The sequence below is a fragment of the Aotus nancymaae genome, unplaced genomic scaffold (assembly GCF_030222135.1).
Source record: "Aotus nancymaae isolate 86718 unplaced genomic scaffold, 86718_ANA_hifiasm-v0.15.2.pri h1tg000014l, whole genome shotgun sequence".
In the NCBI taxonomy this organism is placed as follows: Eukaryota; Metazoa; Chordata; class Mammalia; order Primates; family Aotidae; genus Aotus; species Aotus nancymaae.
The window spans coordinates 16,789,782-16,805,447 of record NW_026988425.1 but is presented as its reverse complement, the minus strand read 5'-3'; the positions used below and the strand labels follow the sequence as shown (position 1 = coordinate 16,805,447).

General features: G+C 42.9%; 1 protein-coding gene across 2 annotated transcripts in view; it reads left to right on the top strand.

Annotated features, from left to right (window-relative positions):
* Nucleotides 1-15,666, top strand: part of RETREG1 (reticulophagy regulator 1) — a 143,180-nt gene that overhangs the window by 104,038 nt on the left and 23,476 nt on the right. The window contains exon 1 of one of the 2 annotated variants that reach the window (XM_012475267.3): nucleotides 829-1,264. The exons of the other annotated variant lie outside the window; for it this stretch is intronic. Within the exon in view, the coding sequence (XP_012330690.1) occupies nucleotides 1,230-1,264 (35 nt within the window). The 5' untranslated portion in view covers nucleotides 829-1,229. Of the gene's footprint in view, nucleotides 1-828; nucleotides 1,265-15,666 lie in introns of those variants that run through there. 2 annotated transcript variants of the gene reach the window in all.

The following is a 15,666-nucleotide window of genomic DNA, read 5'->3' as shown; positions in this document are numbered from 1 at the left end:
CCCAGCTAATTTTATTTTTTGTAGAGATGGGGTCTCACTGTGTTGCCCAGGTTGGTCTTGAACTCTTGGGCTCAAATGATCCTCCTACCTCAGCCTCCCACAGTGCTAGAACAACAGGCCTGAGCCAGAGCACCTGGCAACACATTTTGAAAAGAATATTGTTTCTTAATAATTAGATCTTGCTTTCTGCCATCCCTAATATTCCTAGTCAAGAAAAAAAAATAGCTTCAACTTTTTGTCCAAAGCTTTCAGGATATATTCCTAAAGGAATCTCAATAATATTTCTTCTGGCCTTTCTGAGAGCAAGACTTGAAGTGATTTTTGTCATACTCTTTTAAAAAAGCAAATGAAGGATCGCCCCTCTTCAGTGACAACCAAGCTATGAAAACATCCAGACCCACAGTCCTCCCTATGCCAGTGGCAGGCTGCCCTTGGGACAGGGAAGTCCTGGGGCGAAGCATTTTGCCCGGATGAACACATGAACATTCGTGTGCATGCTTCTGGTGAGCTGAGATATCTACATGACCCGAAGAAAGATTTTATTGCAAAACAATATCCCTCAAAACCCCATTGCCTAATGGCTCTTGTTTTGAACTTTTTTGAGTGAGGGATCTTTTTGCTGAGTGGCTAGACGTTCCCCAAACAAACCCCTGACCCTCACAGGTACAGCCTGTTTTGCTCTCTGCTCTCCAACTCCCTCCTGTGACTCGAAGGAGGAGATTTGATAGCCCAGGGTGAAGTTTCGACCTCCTGTGGCCACTCCACCCTTAGGTGGGTGCCTGCTCATGCCAGGAAAGAAAAAAAAGCTGGGGGAAGAGAAAGGGCAGGCGGGCCTAGGTGAAGTCATCCAATGAAGGTTACTGGCTGAGCAGGAACACCTTCTCACACGACTGGAGGGAGAATGTGGGGCAGCTGGGCAGAGCTCCCTTCCAGCCGCCTGTCACGGTACTGGGAGTAAGAGGTGACCTATTTATTTTTAGAAGGGGGCAGTGATAATAACCCAGCTCCTAGCTTCATTCAAGGCAGGCAGGCGCTTTGGAAGTTTGTAAACACCAACTTTCTGAGTAAGGGAGGATCACTTTTTTTCCGAAAAGGAAAGAACGTCTCTGCTGGGTTTCTCTCCCTCCTGATATTCAGCATTAGAGTAGAAAAGAAACTATTGTTTGGCCACATTAGCTGCGGTGGGCAGGTGCTGCAGCCCTCACCACTGTTATTTTTAAAGGGCAGAAATGCCTGAAGGTGAAGACTTTGGACCAGGCCAAAGGTAATTGTGATATACGCATACTTACTTGTTCTTCAGTCTGTTTCATTGGCTAGTTATCTTTTAAAAAATATTATGACTAATTGAAAAAGTAGTTTAACATGTAAAAATATTAAGGATGTAATCCTTTAATTCTAGGAAACAGTTTTCTTTGGCGTGAACTAACTCCAGAGACAAATAACTTAGTGTGCTCTTAAAAACTTACACCAGTAAGTGCTTTTCTTGAATCAGAAAGTGATGGCCTGAAATTTTTTTAAAAAAATGTTTCCCGGTGCATAATGTAGAATCTACTTGAATGTTTTGTTGTGAATTTTTAACATTAGATGATAGTTGTTGGAAATCTAAGCTATTGAACATTTTTTAAAACCTTTTGCATTTGAAAGATCTGTTAAGCATTTCTAAAGGTTAAACATTGGACCAATATACCATTTTGATATTGTAAAACTTGTTAAAGCCATAGTTCTTATTATTGAAAATGTGAGTACTTGGGCTCCCTTTACAGCACATTAATTGTATCACTGTTTATATTAATATCTAACTCTAAGAAGGGGGAGATCAAGAGAAGGGAAAGGAAGCAGGCAATTAATTCCTAGTCATATAAGCATCACTATGTGCCCGAAGTGAAAGTGTACATTTTAGCCACGTTGCTGTGAACATTTGTATGAGTCAGTTAGATGCCTTCACTGGAATTTAAATTGGGGCCATTGAAATTTGGATATGAAGTAGACAGAAAGTTATTAAATAAGAAAAGGAGTCAGACAATTTTCTTGCCAAAGAAAGTGGAAACTGGTAACTCTCTAGGAACAAGGGCACCAAAATATATTTTTTGTCATTGTATTAAAGACAAGCATCCCCTTTCAGCCATGGGTATATGGGACATGTTTGTGTGTGCGGTGATTATAATCAATTGTAATAAAGTCCGTTAAAGCTACTTTTCTCTAGTTTTCTAGTTTCTGTTTTCTTACAGATTCTTTCCTAATACATCAACACTATATTGACATTTAATTGAACAATGAAACAACTTTCTACATAGAATGACACAGTAAATCAAGTACTTAAAGGTGACATTTATAGAAGTGCCTAGAGTAGGATATGGGTTAACTGGTTAAGAAAACATTTCCGGAAAAATGTAAATGGCAGATTTGGTTGGAGATGATGGGTTGATTTACTTGTATTGTATTGTATGTATCCCCTCCATGACATTTAGACATTTCTGGAAGCAGGACCTTTATTTTCCTCTTGGCACCTAGGCATTCCCACCAGCTCGCTGCATAGAATTTTGCACAGAATAGGCATTTTTAATACATACTTGTAGGATGGAATGTACTGATAAGTTATTCGATATGTGCCATAAATATTTATGCGGCCTACTCATTTTAGAGGTTGAAAGGAGGGAGAGATTTGGCAGAAATGTGATTAAGGTTGCTTTAATGAAATGCAATATTATCACAATTAAGTAGTAATTAATTACTGATAAATATTTTGAACTATCAGTTTGTGGTATATGCTAAACAAAAGAATTTCTAAGAATGCTTTGCTGGTTAAAAAGGGTAAACAGATAAGAGTGTGTAGATATTATATAGCTATATATACACATATAACGCTATATTATACACACATATAATGATGATTATTACCAAGGATTAGTAATATAGTGGATTGAAAATGGGAGACTCCCTCTCCTTTGAGGTAGGATATTCCTGTGCCACCTTCCCCTGCTACCTGTAGTTTTTATTTTGATGAAATAACTTAAGCTCTTACCAGTTTGTGGTTTTCTATACAATATACTTGGCCTTACTTCATATATTTGTTTCTTCTCCTATCTTAGCAGAAAGAAGGGGCATCACAGTCAAGGGGAAAGTTTAGACTTAGGCTAGAAATAAAAGATTACAACTGGCCAGGTGCCATGGCACATGCCTGTAATCCCAGCACTTTGGAAGGCCAAGGCAGGAGAATCCCTTGGGTCCAAGGGTTTGAGACCAGCCTGGACAACATAGGGAGACTCTGTCCCTCCAAAAACTACAAAAAATTAGCTGGGTGTGTGCACCAGGGCGGCTGAGGTGGATCACCTGAGCCCAGGAAGTGAAGATTGCAGTGAGCCGTAGTCAGACCACTGCACTCCAACCTGGGCGACAGAGTGAGACCCTGTCTCAAAAAAAAAAAAAAAAGATGGCAATGGAAAAGGAATTTTACTCTTGCTAAGTGTGAGATGAAATGCCATTGGACAAGTCTTTTGGTGCCTTGTCTGAAAGAGAAACAGCTGTTGGAAGTTGTTTACTGACATAGTATGTTCTTAGAGCTGGATTGCAGCAGGTTCTAGTTGAGTATCACACTTGAGACTTTTTCATGTAACTTTAGTCCCATTTTGGCACTTGGTGACCTGGATTGCTCTGCAACCACCAGTGAGCTAAGTCTGAGTTTGGGTTGTAAAAAATCAGTGGAAGCTGAATCTCAGCAGCTTCGTAAGTGTATCCGGGTGTAGGGCGCAGGCATCCAGGGCAGACTGCTCTGTGTGCTCTGGTCTGATGGCCCCAAGGCACCATTTGATACTCACCAAATGGACGTGGTGAACCAATGGCCAGAGAGGGGGCAGGTCCAGGAGAAACCCCGCTTTTTGTGGTTTATCTTTTGTCAGCAATACATGGTCTTAGTAAGAGCCTCTGGAGACGCCATGCCCTTTTCCAAGGTTGAGAGGTGAGGGGAAAGGGTGAGCCTGAATGCCACTTCAAAGCAGGTGAGGAAGACAGAAGCCCAAACAGGGAGCCTCAGGTGCCCAAGAAGAAGGAAGGAACAATGGGGCAGCGACTAGGGCAGCAGCCAAGGTCAAGAAATAGGAGGAAGCCTGTACCCTGGCCAGTGTGTACCAGCTGTCTGTGCAATGGTTCCTTGGCCCACCTTGGAGCCGGGGCCTGGGAGGACCTCTAATGTCTTCAACAGCCTGAACTGAGGGGTATGGAAAAGGGGACGGTCCCTGTTCCAGCTATCCTAAAGGGAGAGGGACCCTGGGCACCAAGATGAAACTCTTCATGCATCTTCTTGTGGAAGCGCTTCCTGGATCATCGTATTCACATGTTCATTGCTTCACTTGGTAGGGCTTTATGGCGCCCCCAATGTCAGCCTGCTGCTGTGCCAGGAGCTAGGGTGATGTCAGGCCCCTGCTTTCACGGAGTACACAGCCTGGGCACAGAGACAGACCCCAATGTGAAAAATAAGTAAGCAAGAGTATTTCAGGTAATAGGGGCTGAGGAAATGAAAGTTAAAATGGTCACGTGGGAGAGTACCTGGCGTGCAGGCTGGGGCTGGCGGAGGGGCCTAACAGCAGAATGTCACCTGTGAGTCCAGGCCCCTGGGAAACATCCTACTGGACTCTCATACAGTAAGGGCTGAAAAGTTTGTCTGCAAAGGCCACTGAGCCCATACAGCTGGAACTTAGTAACATGAGTTTTGGCTACTCACAGGCTTTTTGTGATCGCTTGACTCTGGAGTGGTTGGGCTGCCATACATTCGTGTTCTGGATATACGAAGAGTTACTGTATTTGAGACCCCCAAAGCACTTTTAAAGCCGAAGCGTCATTCGTAATTGCACTAAATTTTATTCTTGGAAGGTTTAAAAGAAATTGACTTAAATATATCCAGTTGTTTTAATAATTCAGATTAGCCAGATTTTAGGTTTAATTTTACATTGTTGACAAAGCCTATTGTCGATAATACTATTTCTTTAAAAAATGGGGTGACGAGGAGAAAAGCCTCGCGCAGGAGTCTGACCAGGGTGCAGCTGGGATCCCTGTGAGCCAGTGTATTTCAGCTTTTGCATGTTTGAAAAGGTCGTAAGTGGCCTTTGGTTTTGAAACAGGTACAGACAGGTGAAGTAAACAAAGTTCACACAGCCGTGAAGTGAGGGAGTTGTGATTCCAAGGCAAGTGACTGACTACTGAGGAGCCTGTGCAGTTAGACACGTATATAGCTATTATGTGGTGACGATGCCCCGGGTGTGTTTAGCACTTAAGGAAGAGCAGTGTGGGCGCAGAAAGGTCAGTAGGATTGGCACCCAAGGAGAAAGGAGGGAGTGGCTGAGGTAGGAGGAGTACACAGGAGTCCTTCACTGGGCCTTGTAGGAAGCAGTGTGTGTGAATGTCATGCAGTCTGCTCTCTGCGGTAGGGAAGCCCTGATCTTTAGCATTTGTGGATTCCTGTGGTGTAAATACTCCCACTGTGGTTGATTTCGCCTCACCATGTGAGGTCACTAAAAGTGGAGCTGGAACCGTTCACAATATCAAAGACGTGGAATCAACGCAAATGCCCATCAACGATAGACTGGATAAAGAAAATGTGGTACATACACACCGTGGAATACTATGCAGCCATAAAAAGGAACGAGATTGTGTCCTTTGCAGGGACATGGATGGAGCTGGAAGCTATTATCCTCAGCAAACTAATGCAGGAACAGAAAATCAAACACCACATGTTTTCACTTATAATTGGGAGCTGAATAGTGAGAACATGTGGACACAGGGAGGGGAACAGCACACCCTGGGGCCTGTTGGGGATAGGCATGAGGAAAAGTAGCTAATGCATGCTGGCTTAATACCTAGGTGATGGGTTGATAGTTTTAGCAAACCACCACGGCACACATTTACCTATATAACAAGCCTGCACATCCTGCACATGTACTCCAGAACTAAAAATTAAAATTAAAATAAAAAAAAGGTGGAGCTGGAAAGAGAATCAAAATATTGGCTCTCATGAGCCTGTAGAGGTCAGTCTCATGAGAGACTGATTGTGGGCCAAGATAAGAGTGAGCATTTAATTCTAACTGTGCTGCGGCTCGTTCATTTATATATCTCTAAGGCATAATAGACATTCAGTAAATATTTGTGGAAGGAATTATTTATTTTTCTTTTCTTTTTTTTGAGACAGAGTCTCACTCTGTCACCGAGGCTGGAGTGCAGTGGCATGATTTTGGCTCACTGCAACCTCCACCTCCCAGGTTCAAGCGATTCTCTACCTCAGCCTCCTGAGTAGCTGGGATTACAGGCCCCTGCTACCATGCCTGGCTATTTTTTTTTGTATTTTTAGTAGAGACCGGCTTTCACCATCTTGGCCAGGCTGGTCTTGAACTCCTGACCTCGTGATCCACCTGCCTCAGCCTCCCAAAGCGCTGTGATTACAGGCGTGAGCCACTTTGCCTGGCTTATGGAATTATTTATTTTTCTTCCACTTACCATAGTCATGGAAAATATCTCTTAGATACGGAAAATGTTTACCACTTTTAAAATCCTACTTTGACCCAGCTGGGCTAATATTTAAAATTGATTAAGAACATGTAGAACAATGCAGTCTGTTTTTGATGCAAGAGAGTTTTTTTAGCTTGTTTTGTGTGAGATATCTGAATCACCGGTTAATAAGTAGTGTGCTTCCTAAACCCTTGCAGCATCCCAGTGAGTTTCCTGTAATCACACCTCTGTGAAAGCTGATTGCTGTTTTATAAACACAGAGTAACTAATGCTCTGCTGCTGCTCCTAAAATGTGCTGAAGTTCTCTCTGTTTACCATACCCAAGGAGGGCTGCAGCTGCTATGGGTGGCCATGGGGAGGGTCTGTGCCTGGTGACTGACAGGACAGAAGCCGAACTGTATGGGCTTCCCCTTATTCCCAGCCTCTCATCTCTTTATGGCAAATCTGTCTAAATCCATCAGAGCGTCTTGCTGCTTCTCTACACTGGGCTAATCTGGATCCTGCAGAAGCTATGTGGGCATGAAGTCTTGCCTAAGGGGCAAGTCTGATCCGCTACTGTTTGTATATTTTAAAAACAGTGTCTCTTTAAACAATTTTCCCACTAAAGGATGTTATAGCTGTTCATTTGGGAAGATAAAAATAGTACTGGGAAAAAATATAAAGGCAAAGAGATCGACTGTAATCTAAATGCCCTGAAAAATTACTGTTACGCTGTCTTCTGGTTCTTCCTGGTTGTATTTTCTTGGTGAAGTTATAATAAGGATCATATATACAATTTTGTCTGCTGCTTTTCTCTCTCACCAGCATTTTTCAGTAGCATCTAGACACTTCGAAAGCATTTTTAAATGCCTGCAAACATTTCGTATCCTTTGAGTTGACCCACCTTTACGATCGCCTGTTTCTTAAGGCCTGGGCCCAGAAGCTGGGACAGCATGACTCCCACCATATTCGACTGGTCTGGCAGCCCAAGAGCGCTGATTAGAGGGGAGGGGACATGCAGCCCACTCTTCCCTTGGGAAGAATGTTGAAGAAATTAGGCTTTAATTTACAACTAACTGAAAGAGAAAAAATTTTTACTTAATATTTATGGCTATAAAGTTTTATCAGTTGTTAGTGGAAAGGATAGCTCTGGTAGTACTTGCCATCTGGTGCTCTCTCATGCTCTTAAAAAAACTGCAGGCCAGGCTGGGCGTGGTGGCTCACACCTGTAATCCCAGGACTTTGGGAGGCTGAGGCAGCGGATCATTTGAGGTTAGGAGTTCAAAACCAGCCTGACTATCATGGTGAAACCCCATCTCTACTAAAAATACAAAAAAATTAGCCAGGTGTGGTGGCACATGCCTGTAGTCCCAGATACTCAGGAGGCTGAGGTAGGAGAATCGCTTAAACCTGGGAGGTGGAGGTTGCAGTGAGCCAAGATCGTGCCACTGCACTCCAGCCTGGGCAACAGAGACTCCATCTCGAAAAAAAAAAAAAAAAAATTACAGGCCAATGTCCTCTCTCTGTAACAGAATGATGTGTAGTCGCTTGATGAATAAGCTCTTCTTCTACGTGAATAACTTTCCAGTTAATTGAAGCTTGCACTTTAAAGCATAAACACTGAACATTTGAACCATTTTAACCATTCTCTTGGTTGACTGTGAGCATGAGTTTTAGAATGATGTGATGCTGTTTTTACTCCTGGCTGCAAATCTCAGCCTCACCAGGTACTAGCTAGGTGACCTGGGGTAAGCTACTTAACTTCTCTGAATTTCATTTTGTCATCTGCCCTACTCTATAGGTTTTATAGATTAACTATGGTAAGCCACATTAAATATTCACTTTAGTGAATGGCTCATTGTTAAGTCCTCAAAAGTAGTTTTTAACAATAATAATAATACATAAATTATACATTTCCTTAAGCCATACAAAATAGGTCACGTTGAGTGAAAACACCTCAAACCATCTGTGGTTTACCTCTTGAGAAAATCCCGATTGCCAGACATAATACACAGGGCAGGTCCTTCACATGCTGTCTACCCACTCTCTCTAGGAGGTGGTCTCCTCTAGTGGGTGTGCAGAGTTACCCGGGGTCCCTTTTCAGGAGAAGCCCTAACTCCCTGAACAGCTCTGGAGTACTTTCTGGTTAGTCTGCTCTAGAGGGTCTGTAGGCTCTTTGTGGTTGGTTCATCTTGTTTTGACCCTTCCTAGGATTGCTTTAACCCAGGTGAACATTGATATTATGCCATGGACTGTGCTGAGTGAAAGTATTTACTCTTTAGGGGGAAAGCAAGGACGTCTGCCCAGTGCATCTTACAGAGAAATGAGTACCCACACGGTGAATTTCAGGCTCAGGACATGCGTATGTCTTTTGTGTGGCTGGTTTGGTTTAGTCTTTTGAGCACTCTGAATCTTCTGACTGGTCCTATTTCCATTTCTGATTGGAGGTTTGGAGCTAAAATTTCAGCTCTTCTCTGGCAAGTGAGTTGGACCCTCTGGAATGCACTCCTGTATGGTCTTCTTCCACATGACGTTATTCTTCTTCCCTTCAGGTTCTTTAGCCTCAGACCCTCATAGTCCCTTTCTCTGTGGTTGTATAGGTTGTGTACTCAGGCACCCAGCTGAGAGAGCCAGCTGGGGCTGCCATCCATCCCAGGCTCTGACCTTGGAGCAGAGTGCCCTGATTTGGGGCATATCTCCTGGATGAAGGGGTACTGTAAGGCCGGTGCCTCCTTGGGAGCCGAATGGACATGCCCTTCTCTCTTCGTGCCTAAAAACTACATCATCATACTGAGCACATTGCTCAGCATTTGCCCTCTCCACGCAGGCTCCCCTTGCCCATGTCCGCATTCCAATCTCAGTCCTGCACCTGCCATAAATTTTGAAAAGGGCCTGCCAAGAACCTGCCCTATGGTAGCTCCCCCGTACATCCTCGGCCAGCCCCTCGTCCGTGCTCACTCCCTTCATACCCAATGGAAATGCCCCCGCTTTGTTCACCTCGCCCGTCCCCAGTCTTTTAATACCCAATAGAACTACCTTGTCTTTGTTTCCCCCGTAGTCAATCAGCTACCTCTATTCCCTATAAAACCCCATGCCGCAAGAAGAGAAGCGCGACTTCTCTGGCCCCTTCTCGGACCATAGAACCTCGCCCGGGAGCCGAATAAATTGGCTTTTAATTTCCTCACTCCGGTCTCTGTTTCCTCATTGAGCTTGGCGGAAAGTCTAACAGGTACCATTTTGTATGTTGCACAAATGCATCCCGTGGCTGAGACAATAGCCTTTGTCACACACAAATTAGATGCACACACACACACAGACACACATGCCTTTGAAGAAACAGAGAAAAGTAAATGTCCCATTTGCCTAGTTTTTAACTTAAGACTAGGGCACCAAAAGTAATTCTGTTCCAAAGAAGGTCAGTTGAGGGTTGGAGATACAGAGAAAGATACGCTGCCTCAGTTTTGCATTTGAGGAAGCAGGGCAGCTGCCTGCAATGCTTATCTGTTGCTTTGAAAATCAGTGTTTGCTTCAGCAATCAAATGTCTCTTTCTACTAAAATCCAGGGAGTTTGGTGTGTTTCTGTGGCTGGTTGGTCCTCTTGCAACCAATATTCTTAATGTACAAAAAGAGCTGCCAAGACTCAGAACACAGACCTTCAGGCCCCAGTCTGAAACTTTTAAAACTGTTTACATTTTGTCAGCTGTTCTTGTGAAACCACTGGTGAACTCTGAATGAGAAAACAAACATGACCTCCTGCAGGAATATTGGCTTCATTATCTTAGGCCTGAGTGGGAATAACCTCATCCAATGTCTTCTTGTGAAGGAGATGAAATTAGGCCAGACAATTCTACCCTAATAGGCCCTTTTCTGTATTTTTTTTCGAATTTTTCTTTCATGCTCTTGTTCATCCTCACAGTCTCTCATTCACCCATTCTCTCATCTCTCTCTTTCCTCTCCTTGCACTGTCTCACTAGTGAACTGCCTTCTTAAAACCGTGGCACCTGCTGTCTCTGAGTCCCAAATTGATAAAGGCATGAGGCAAAACCTGGATGTAGCAATGTGTTGCAGTTCATCTAGGTTACAAAGCATCCTGACGCAGGAGCTGGGAAACGGTGGTGTAGGGAATGTCCCAGCGTCCCTGAGAGAGGCCCACGGGCTCTGTGTAGATGTCAAGAGGACGGTTGTGTTGCTCCACTTTATATGGACAAACTCACCCTCTCATTAGGGAGACAGATGAAATGATCATCTTAAAGGGAGGCTCCCGTGGTCTTTCAGGCCAGGCCACAACCTCTGTCCTACTTCAGCCTCACTTTTGCAGAGTTGGCCTGCCCTGGGTGTAATTGTTACCCACTGGGTAACTACCATGGGGGGTATTAAAGATGTTGCTCTGTGGCCCTTAGTTGTGTCAGTGGGGGTGGGGGTGGGAGCTTTACCAGACTGCAGATTCTTTGCTTTGGAAGGGAGAATTGTAGCTGTTAAGTGCCTGATATGGGAACAGATGATGGAAGGGGTCAAAGCCCAGAATGTTCTCTCTCACTGATCTCAGTGATTCACGAAGGGTTGCTATGTCCTCAACGTGCAAGTGTTTCATGGGTAAAGATTGGCACTCCCAGAGGTGGGCAGACACCCACACATGGTGGTGGTGGTGAATGAATGTCACATAGTAATTACCATCAGGAATGGCCTCCTTGCTAGCCACATAAACAAAACAGAAGTAGCTGGGCACAAATATTACTCTGACTCAAGAAGTGACTTTGCATGGTGATAGTTTGGTTGAATTGTAAGCAAGTGCTTCATTTTGAAAAGAAAACAAACCCATCTATCAGTGCAGAATCTTAAAATTATTCCTCTAAAAACTATAAACTTTAATTTTAGATAAGGTAAGGGGGTTATGAATGTGTTTATGTTTCTTAGAAATTACTAGTTTCTGGGCTGGGTGTGGTGGGTCATGCCTGTATTCCCAGCACTTTGGGAGGCTGAGGGTGGATCACGATGTCAGGAGTTCGAGACCAGCCTGGTCAATATGGTGAAACCCCGTCTCTACTAAAAATATATATAAAAAAATTAGCCGGGCATGGTGGCGCATGCTTGTAATCCCAGCCACTCAGGATGCTGAGGCAGGAGAGCTGCTTGAACCTGGAAGGTGGAAGTTGCAGTAAGCCGAGATTATGTCATTGCACTCCAGCCTAGGTGACAGAGGGAGACTCCGTCTAAAAAAAAAAAACAACAAACAAACTAGTTTCTACTGCTTAGAACGTTCTCTTCAGGAATCACAAATTATGTGGCACATATGTGTTTCTGGAGTAGCTTATGACATTAGTGGTGGATAACTTTCCCTCCAGAGTAACTGGAGTAGACTCCACGATTGAAGTAAATGGAACATTAATTCTAAATATGGTCACATGCTGCATTAGGACATGGCTGCATATATGACAGTGGTCCTGCAGATGATACTGGAGAGGAGAAACCCCTGTCACCTGGTGATGTCTTCATCATCCCGTCCCTGGGTAGGCCTAGGCTAATGTGTGTGTTTGTGTCCTAGTTTTTAACAAAAAACTTTAAAAAGTAAAAAAATCAAAAATTAAAAATAGTAAAAAGCTTGTAAAATAAAGATATAAAAGAAAGAAAATATTTTTGTGCAGCTATGCAGTGTGTATTTTAGGCTAAGCGTTATTACAAGAGTCAAACAGTTTAAAAAAAGTTTATAAAGTAAATAAGTTAAAGTAAGCTAGGGAACTATTAAAGAAACTTTTAAAGAATTTAACTCAGCAAGTGCACAGTGTTTATAAAGTCTACGGTAGTGAACAGTAATGTCCTAGGCCTTCACATTTACTTACCTGTGACTCACTCAGAGAAAGTTGCAATCCTACAAGCTCCATCCATGATAAGTACACTATATAGGTGCACCTTTTTTTTTTTTTTTGAGACAGGGTCTCGCTGTGTTGCCCAGGCTGGAGGGCAGTGGCACAATCTTGGCTCACTGCAGCCTTGACCTCCTGGTCTCAAGTGATCCTCCTGCTTCAGCCTCCTGAGTAGCTGCAACTATAGGCATGCACCACCATGCCTGGCTAATCTTTGTATCTTTTGTAGAAATAGGGTTTCACCATGTTGCCCAGGCTGGTCTTGCACTCCTGAGCTCAAGCAATCCATCCATCTTGACTTCCCAAAGTATTGGGATTACAGGCGTGAGTCACTGCACCTGGCCCCATTTTGTATCTTTTATTCTGTATTTTTATTGTACCTTTTCTATGTTTAGATGCACAGACACTTACCATTGTGTTACAAGTGCCTGGAGTATTCAGTACACTAGTGTGCTATACAGGTGTGTGGCCTAGAAACAATAGGCTGTACCCTGTAGCCTTGGTGTGTAGTAGGCTATCCCATCCAGGTTTGTGTAAGTACACTCTGTGGTGCCCACACAATGACAGAATAGCCTAATGATGCATTTCTTACAACATATCCCCATCGGTAAATGATGCATGACTTTAGTCATAGTTTCTCCATTCTGAAATATTGTGAAAACTTCCTTTTGGAAGCATATTTGTTTGTGCTTAGGAAGGCTTTGAGATAAACATTATTAAATGAATGCCAAAATGACAAAACCTAGAATGAATTGACTTGCTTGCTGAAACAAGAAGAGATTTGCTCAATAAACTAAGGTACAATGAACATTGGCACTGATGATAAAGGAGATAACTGATAATCCTTTCTTTGGGGGCACAGTAGGGGGGAAAATTGGAAGCTGTTGTGTCCCATAAGGCAAGTGTTGAGAGTTTGATGACTTCATTCTCTCATGCCAACTCCTACAAACTGGAAATAGTGCCTGGAGCTCTTATTAGGTTCATGAGGCCTTGTTGGGAAATTTCTGGAAAGAGTGCTACAACACATTAGTGTGGTCTGCCATGCGTGGCAAGGGTGGAATGGTACATGCCTGTCCCAAGACGAGGACAGAGGGTGATAATCTTTCTCTTTATTTAGATAAACTTTCAAAGACCTTATAAGTGGTCAGTGATATTGATGGCACCTCGACTTTGATCCCCCCCACCCCCTATTAGTTACCAATGTTGTGAAGCTTATGACCTTAGCAATTTACCCGGGAAAATCTGAAGTTTAGGTGCTTCCTTGCTAAAGCCCAGGTAAACTGCTGGCAGGGGCTACTTTAAGATCAGAGGAAAGCTTTTGTCATTGTAATATTTTACACATCCAATCTGACATAGCAGCTTTGCCGGTAGGGTGACAAGAAATTGTGTGCATTTACTTCATTTATTGTTAGCTAAAGGACAATTTCTCATCCAACTTCTGGGAAGAACTTCTTTCACCTGGCAGAGAACAGGCTTTGGAAGCTGGTGGGGTGAGGCTGGACAGACTGGGTTCTGATCCTGGTTGCCTCTTCTTGGCTGTGTCTGCTTTCTCATCTGGAAAACGGAGGCATTTACCCACCTTGTCAGATTGTTGTGAGGATTAGAGGTAATAACAAAGCTCCTAATGTCCTGCCTAGCACTTGGTGTGTGCTTAGTAAATAGGAGGTGCTATTAGAGAGAAGCCCTCTTAATAGTTTCTAGTAGCTTGCTGAATTCGTGATTTTCATCACCTTTGTATAGCCATGTGTCTGAACCTATGACACCTGAACTAGTAGGCTCCTGTGCCTGGGCCCAAATCCACCCTGCAGCCTGATTTTGTAAATGAAGTTTTATTGGATCACAACCATATTTTTTCATTTTCATATTGTCTATGGCTGCCTTCTTGCTACAGAGGCAGAGCTGTATAGCCAACAAAGCCAACAGTATTTACTATCTGGCTCTTCCTAGAAAGTGTTTGCCTACTCCTGGTCTACTGCTTCTACCATTTGAGTTGTGTGCGTACTAATTCAGTTGTGTTTATTCGCAAATCTCTTTGTGCTGGTTGTTTTCACTGTAATTGCATAATTTAATTACAATTTATGTAAACTGATGAAATAAGGGATCAAAAAGAGAATTGTTGGGGCAGATTCTGTTGGTTGTTCTCAAATACTCAGCTTTCCTTTCTTTTTTTGGTTAATAGAATTCTGAGTTTCAGCTGGGTGGTCACCAGCAATTGAACTATGTTTCCTAGGCTCTCTTGCAGGTAGGCATGGCCATGTTTCCATGCTCCAGCCAGTGAGAGGTGAATGGAAGTTGTATAGGCAACTTGCAGGCCATGACTTTAAAGAGAAAGGGGAATTCTCTCGGCTTCCCTTTACCCTCTTCCTGCTGGTGCCAGTGTGGATGGGGCGAAGTCCATGGGGTGGCAGTGTGATTCGACAGTGTCTGAGCAATGAGATGGAAAGGGCCTAGGTATCCAACATTATGGATGTCTCGTATCAGCCTGGGACCTCTATGCTCTGCTGTCACATGAGGGAGAAATGAACTGCTCTCTTGTTTAGACCACTGTTGCTTTGACATTTGATATGTTAGGTAAACCTACATTGTAATACATACAGCTGTTTATGAAAATTAAGTCAAATGCATTGGAGAGAGTAAGAGCAAGTTGCTAATACTACTTTTTTTTTTTAAAGTGTGGACAAACTAAAAAGGTCTGTGGGGGATGAGTAGAAAAGTTTAGAATGATCTTTTACTTGGGTTTGACTTCTGTCATTAAATTCTTGCTCCTTTTTTAAATAGGTAAAACTAGAAATCATGCCTAATACATCAATTTGTTTGAAGCCCTAAATCAATTGGCAGTTCTATAACCCCCTAAGTGCCTACACCGAAGTGAATTGAATCGAATACTACAGGGTTGTACTGCTAGGTTTGTTAGTCCCCAGTCAGCATTCAAGTTATACCCTGAGTCTAAGAATATTCATACTTCTTTTCTTAAAAATTTTTGACTTGTCACACCTGACTCAAATACCAGTTTCTTTTAAAATATGCTTTGGAATTAATAACTAATCTGTATCATTCTAGATAAGGGAAGGAGGATGTTAACTGATACTAAAAAAGTAGTTTGAAAGTGACCATTATTTGCAATATATAAGGAAAGGTCATAATAACCTTGGTATGCCCAATGATAAAAATGAGAAAGGAAGATTTAATTACTCCCAGTAATTAGGCCCTGACATCTAGCAGCACCTATTGTTTCTCATAAATTAGCCTTTGCATTTTAACCCCCATTTTTGTTTCCAGTGAAATCAGAAATCCTTGCTTTGAGTAAACACAGAATTTCTAGTTCTATATT